The sequence below is a fragment of the Emiliania huxleyi genome, assembly GCF_000372725.1.
Source record: "Emiliania huxleyi CCMP1516 unplaced genomic scaffold EMIHUscaffold_645, whole genome shotgun sequence".
NCBI lineage: Eukaryota > Haptophyta > Isochrysidales > Noelaerhabdaceae > Emiliania > Emiliania huxleyi.
In genome coordinates, this window is record NW_005197163.1 from 18,517 (window position 1) to 24,942 (window position 6,426).

General features: G+C 61.6%; 1 protein-coding gene across 1 annotated transcript; it reads left to right on the top strand.

Moving 5' to 3' along the window:
• Window positions 1-3,117: 3,117 nt before the first annotated feature.
• EMIHUDRAFT_49643 (hypothetical protein) lies at window positions 3,118-3,402 on the top strand (the record flags this gene model as incomplete). Its single annotated transcript, XM_005763171.1, has 1 exon — window positions 3,118-3,402. A coding segment is annotated over one exon (285 nt), but the record flags the coding sequence as incomplete, so codon positions are not given.
• Between the last annotated feature and the right edge of the window lie 3,024 nt (window positions 3,403-6,426).

Below are 6,426 nucleotides of genomic sequence, written 5' to 3' on the forward strand. Positions count from 1 at the left end.
GGGGGGAGGCGAGGAGGGGGGAGGGAGTGGGGGGGCTGCGGCGGGAGGCACCTCCAGCGTCGTGCGGAGCTGGTCCGACATGTACCAGTCGCGCGACGCCCGCGCAGCCTCCCGCTGCTTGAGCAGCGCGACCAGGTCCTCGTTCGAGATCGCCCCCTCCGGCGCGGCCGGGGCGGGCGCAGTCGCCGCGCCGCCAGGTGGCGCGGCCTGCCCCCACGGCGGGATGGGCGGCGGCGCCAGCACCGGCGGCGGCGCCAGCACCGGAGCCGGCGGCGGCGCTAGCACCGGGGCTGCTGGCGGGTCAGCCGACAGAGAGGTCGACGCGGGCGGCGGCTGCTCCGGCTCTGGCCCGCCGCTCGCCCCGTCGTCCTGTGGGGCCACGGTGGCATCAGAGGGGGCGCTTTCGTCGCGCTGCGCCGCTCGCTCTTCGCCGGTGGCCGGCGCCGCGGCGGTGTCGTGCGCTTCAGCGTTGGTCGCGGGCGGCGGCGCGGCGGCGGCTGCGCTCGGATCATGCGTCGCGGGTGGCGGCGCGGCAGCGTCGCTTGCATCAATCTTTGCGCGCTTCGCCGCAGGCTGGGCGTCGGACCCTTCTTGCGTCAGCTCTTGCGGATCTCCCTCTGCCATTCGAGCTGGCCCTCGCACACGCGCTCAGCACGCGCTGCAGGGGTTCGAGAGAAAAGGGCACCGTACTTTTTTTCGGTGCCTGCCGCATCCTTGGCGAACACGTGTAGCAGGACTGCTTGGTGGGCGGCGCAATGCCACCCAAAGTTTCCACGAGCACTAGCCGCCTTATGGCTTTCTTGATCCACTTCGCATCGTAGTACTGCGCCCCCATCCACCGGCAGCCTGCATTCTTCTTGACCCACCCGTCTCCATATGGGCGCGTGGTCTTTGACCCATCCCTTTCCAGTCGAGAGTGGTCGAGCGGCCCGTCCACCTGACGGCCACGCTCCTTGCACCCCACGACCGCCGTCAACGCCTTGTCCAGCGTCTTTCCAAACCCGTAGATAGAGGTGGCCCACCGACGCCACATTGCCACCTTTGTCCCACGAGCCCCTCCCCGACGTCGTCGACTTGATGAGCGGGTTCCAGCACTTGACCTCGTAATGCACGTCCCGCATCGTGGCGAAGTCACCGCCGAGCTCGCAGATGTCAGTCACGGACGTGTCGTTGACGTGCCGCGTCACCTCGGGCTTCCCCGAGGATGATGCTGCCAACCGAGCGCGCCCGGATGGCATTCTGGGCGGCCCTTAGCACCCCATTGTGCTTGGAGGTGCGGTCGCCTTTGTTGGAGTTGGCGAGGGAGTCGCCCTTGTACTCTCCCACCGTGACGTGCACGCCCGCGGCGGCCTTCTCGACGAAAGTGGGGGCAATCACCGACAAGTAGAGCCCGTGCCTGCGCTGTATCGCCGTCAGGAACATCGCCGACACCATCTTCGTGTGGTGGAGTCCATCAGGGCGCATGTCGAGCCATCCAGCGGCGCCGAACTGGGAGATCGAGATGTAGCGAGTCGCCTCCCTGGACTTAATCGCCTCCGACTGCGGCGTGTTTTTGTCCATCTCCTCGCACGCCGCCAGGCACGCGATCCACGCTTCGTGGGCCCCGACAGCAGCGAGCGTGCCCTGTTTCGGGACTGGAGAGGTGCTCTGCTGCGTGAATAGGTCGCCAATAGGCGGGATGCGCTGCGCCGACGGCAGCATGGACGGACAGAAGCGGCCAAGCTCGTCCGTGTGGCAGAGGCCAAACTCCTTGTCTTGTGCACGCACCGCGTAGATGCGCGCGACATCGCCACGCCGTTGGCTGATGTCATTGTAGTGCTGCGCAAAGTGCTGCAGCATCGGCACTGTCTCTTCCCCTGCCACCGGGGAGAGGGGCATGCCCCGCAGTGCGACGGTGTCACGTAGTGACGGGTAGACCGAGAGGACACCTGCCGCAAAGCTCGCATCCGCCCTTTGTGCGTGCCCGCCGAGGCCGCAGCCACCGAAGCGCCCGTCCTGCTGGGCCTCCGCCCAGGCCTGGTCGATTAGCTCCTGCGGGCTGTGGCCCGCCTCAGCCAGCTGCACGAACGACTTCTTGAGCGCCGGCTCCACCACTTCCTCGAGCACTGGCCGGACCACACACGGGTACATTGTGCGCATCCAGTAGTACGGCGTTGAGCTGCGGCAGCGCATCATCGAGTACCGCAGCTGCCGGACATCGTGGTTCTTGTCGTCGTCTCGAAGCCTGGTCGACCCTCTCGAGGACCGAGAAGCGCGCCGTAAAGTCAGCCGAGAGGTTGTCGCGCTGCCACTTCCGCCCGGCCTCCGTGTCCGGGGCCAAGTACACGCCGACTAGCTTGAGGCCGACGAGCTCACCGCCCTGCATCTCGAGCTGCTCCGCCGGGATGCCCTCCACTCCGCCTCCAGGCCGAAAGTACTTCACCTTCTTCACGTTGGACACCGTGTTGCAGAGCGCCTTCCTGTTCGCCTTGAGCGCCTTTGTGCACATTCTCGGCGTCAGCGCTGGCCGCCCTAATCGACGTGTCGTCAGCCTGGATGACGAACTCCGCCTTGGGTTCGAGAAGAAAACTAAAGTCTGGCGCAGCGCCCTCCCATCCTCCCTTGCGCTGTACGTTTTCTTTCTTTCAAGCAATCCGCAGACGGCCTCTTTCGCAGGCCGCCGTGGGGGTGCCTGTGTCGCCTAGCTAGTCTAGTTGCGCGGACGGGCCCGTCCCTTCGTGTAGTCCCTCCCGACAGCCGACACCGTCGAAAGAAAGAAAGAAAGACCGGCGTTCTTCGCCCAGGCCAACTTTTTCTTTTTTTAGAGCGCCTTCGTTGTTAATAAATAAACGTTTTTCTTTCTCTCTGCTCACGCCGACTTGAGTGAGCGAGCAGGCGTGCATGCGCTGCTTCCCTCCCCGCTTCGCTTTTCTCGCGCTCCGCCACCGCCCACCGCCTTACCCGCCGCCGGCCGTCGCCGCTGCAGGAGCCCACCGAAAGCTCAAAACCATGGCGGAGGAAGTGAGGACGTTCATCACGGCGATGTGCAAGGACCAGGAGAACGCGTTCGAGTGCCTGGTCGGAGACGACCTCCAGTTCGACATTGGAAAGTTCAACGCGCATTGGAAAACCTTCTTTGCCGACGACGACGTGCAGATGATCCGCCCGAGCGGGAATCCGTTGTCGAAAGCGGAGTGGGCGACAATGTTCGCGTCGGAGGACGTCGTCATCGAATCCGACGAACTCGTCTCGATCGACTCGGTCCGTATCTTTGCGGGCGGCAACGCAGCCGTGGCGACGTATTCGAAGCACTCAAAGTTCATCTACAAGGGCGACGAGAACGACGACTATGCCGTCTTCTCCGCTACGCTGGAGAAGAAGGGCGGGGACTGGAAGGTCGTCTTTGTGATGCGTGCGACGGGCCAGCCGCCGAAGTGAGGCGCGGCACTTGGCCAGACACGGCAGGCGAGCCCGAGAAAGCCAGGCGGGAAATTTAGATAGGTTGTCTCTCTGACGCTGTGGCACCGATTCGTGGCCGCATCGGGAAACGGGTACGCTCCGGAACGCCGCTCAGGGTTTGTGTACTGTGTATGTGTACGCGCGCAGCGGCGTTAGGTAGCGGGAACTGCATGTGCGAGATGGGGGGGGGGGGGGGAGAACGTATGTGAGAATGTGTACACTACACGCTATAGGGGCTAGGCTAAAGTAGGGCTGCCATGTGCGCATGAGGCATGTGTGTAGCTGCGTAGCTCCCCCCCAACCCCCAAGGCCAAGCGTATGCGTAATGCGAGATTTTATTAACCAACAAGAAATCACGACTCTCACAGTGATTTGGGCTCGGCAGCTTGTCAGCCACCTCTTTCTTGTAATGCGTGTAAAAAAGGTCAAACTCAAAGCCATAGAAATAAGAAAACGGCGAAACTCTGATGACGAGGTGGGATTTAGGGACATGTGTCCCCGCCCTGAACGATCTTTGTGTGTGATTTCTTCAATCCGTCCGGATCACTGTGGCTAGTTCCATTTCACAGTGGCACAGCCCGCGTTACACAATCTTGATTTTGGTCATTTGCGCCATTTGGTACCTCTCGGTGCCTTCCAGAGGCAGCTGCGACCCCGCCGAGTAGACGGCGGCACCCCGCAGATCCCGCGATGTGCCCCCGTCCACTCGCCGGGGTCGCAGCTGCCTCTGCGCGTCCTGGGGAGGTACCGAATTGTCGCCGCCGGAGACGACTCGACGCCGCTGAGATCGGAGAGCAACTCATCGCGCCTATACCAGGTTACCAGCGCTGCCGTACAGGTTGCCACGACGAGGTCGAGCACGCTTCTATACGCTCGCCCAGCCTTCCTTTCCATCCCATTAGGCAGCCTGGGAACGGTGGCGGTCAGAGGCAAAGCCTACGAGGGGTGGTGGAACCACATGTCACGGCTACTGACGGCTCGACCCCACGATAGCCTCCGAAGGCTGACTTTTTGCGGCACCATCATCGGACGATGTCGACGAGTTGGGTCGCTCTCGCGGTAGCCAGATGACCTCTCATACTAGCATCATCGGCCATGGCCGCAGGGAGCGCGGGGGAGGGCGCTGGGAGCAACACGGAGCTCCGTTGGACGTTTTCAAGATTAGCGTGTCAGAGTGAATTGGAACTAGCCTGTTCACTCCTCGCTCGTGTACACACGCACCGTCACAAGCTGGGTCACAAGAAGAGACTGAGTCTGAGAAGAGCGGCAAGCAAGAGCTCTAAGTCTTTTGGAGAGCAAGGCCAAGGCGCAAGGGTCTTGGAAGGACGATCACCGGCACGGGACTGGCGCGCACTCGCACACCAATCTCTGGCAACCCTGTCTGCACGTCTCGCGCGCGTGAACAGGGCGGGTGGCCCGCCCGGCCGTCGGTGAGCACCGGACGCGAGGGTCGGTCGGCTCCTAACTCGCTGCATGTAGTAGCGATGAGCTCACTATAGCTAGAGCTCACACTAGAGGCCGTCATCGCATTCGCCCTGGGACCCAGCGCTGACTTCTGACTGTCGTTGCTGTCTATCCCTTTCTCGACTGTCTGAGCTTGTGCGTCTTCCGGGCTTGTGTTTTTGTGTGAACAGGTCGGCTCACGTAGGAGGGTATCACTCTGACCTGTTCCGACCCTGATCCGACCCTGATCCGACCTTATGTGAACACCGACCTGATCCGACCCTGTTAGCTGTTAGGTTTGAACAAGGTCGGAACAGGGTTGGATCAGGGTCGGAACAGATGAGCTGCCCCACGTACGGCCCTTTTTCCCGACCTTGTTCCGACTCTGGTCCGACCCTGATCCGACCGTGTTCGGCAGCGTTCGAACACGGTCGGAACAGGGTTGGATTAGGGTCGGAACACATGAGCTGCCGTGCCCCACGTGCGGCCCTTTTCCCGACCTTGATCCGTACTGTGTTCGACCGTGATCCGACCTGGTGTGCTGAACGGCAACGGGACGTACGCGGCACGTGGCTGTGAACTCGGAGCTCGGCCTGTGAACTCCGACTCTGTTCCGACCGTGATCCGACCTGATCCGACCGTGCTCGAACAGGGGTCACCGCGGCGGCGGGAGGGAGGGATTTTCCCGACCTTGTTCCGACTCTGGTCCGACCCTGATCCGACCGTGTTCGAAGTGAACACGGTCGGATCAGGTCGGTGTTCGAGAGAGGTCGGATCAGGGTCGGAACAGGTCAGAGTGGAACCCTCTTTTGGTGCTCTGTTCACAGATAGGTTGAAGAAGAAACAAGAAGCTCACATCGCACAGACAGTGAGGGTGTGAGAGGCGGACCTAAGGAAGTTCACATAAACGCACAACCCCGGGCCCGAAATCGCACACAGACAGTCAGACATGCAACACGGGGTCCCACACGAAAACACAAACGGCAAACAACGCGCGCGTGAACAGGGCTCCAGGCCCCAAATTACGTGTGAGTGTTAGAGTTGTTTGGTATTGCTAAAAATCTCTCTCTCTCAAACGGCTCTGTTCACACAAAAACACAACCACGGACCCAAGACACACAGCACAGTGCGAGACTAGGGTTGCAACCTGGTAAAGAACTCCCTCCCCGATGAGAAGCGATCCCACGACAGTGTCTGTGGGGACTATTTGCACTTGCTAGGTAGGTAGGTAGAAAGGTGAAGAACAGCCAGGCTCGGACTGGACACCGAGAGAGAGAGAATTCTTGATACGAAACCACGACGACACACACCAGTCGACTCGCATCGGTTGCCTCCATGAACGGCGGAGCTATTCTCGCGCCCACACCACACCTGGCTCCAACGTGGACACGCCCATAGCTGGGGACACTACTAGGTCACGCATGGCATCACAGAAGTTTTATCTCTGGGCCCCGAAAGGCATCTCTAGCAGTGTCGTTACGCATGCCCCCTCCCATCCTGGGCGCATGCGCCTCACGTCTCGCCAGAGCATAAGCCCTTGGCGTG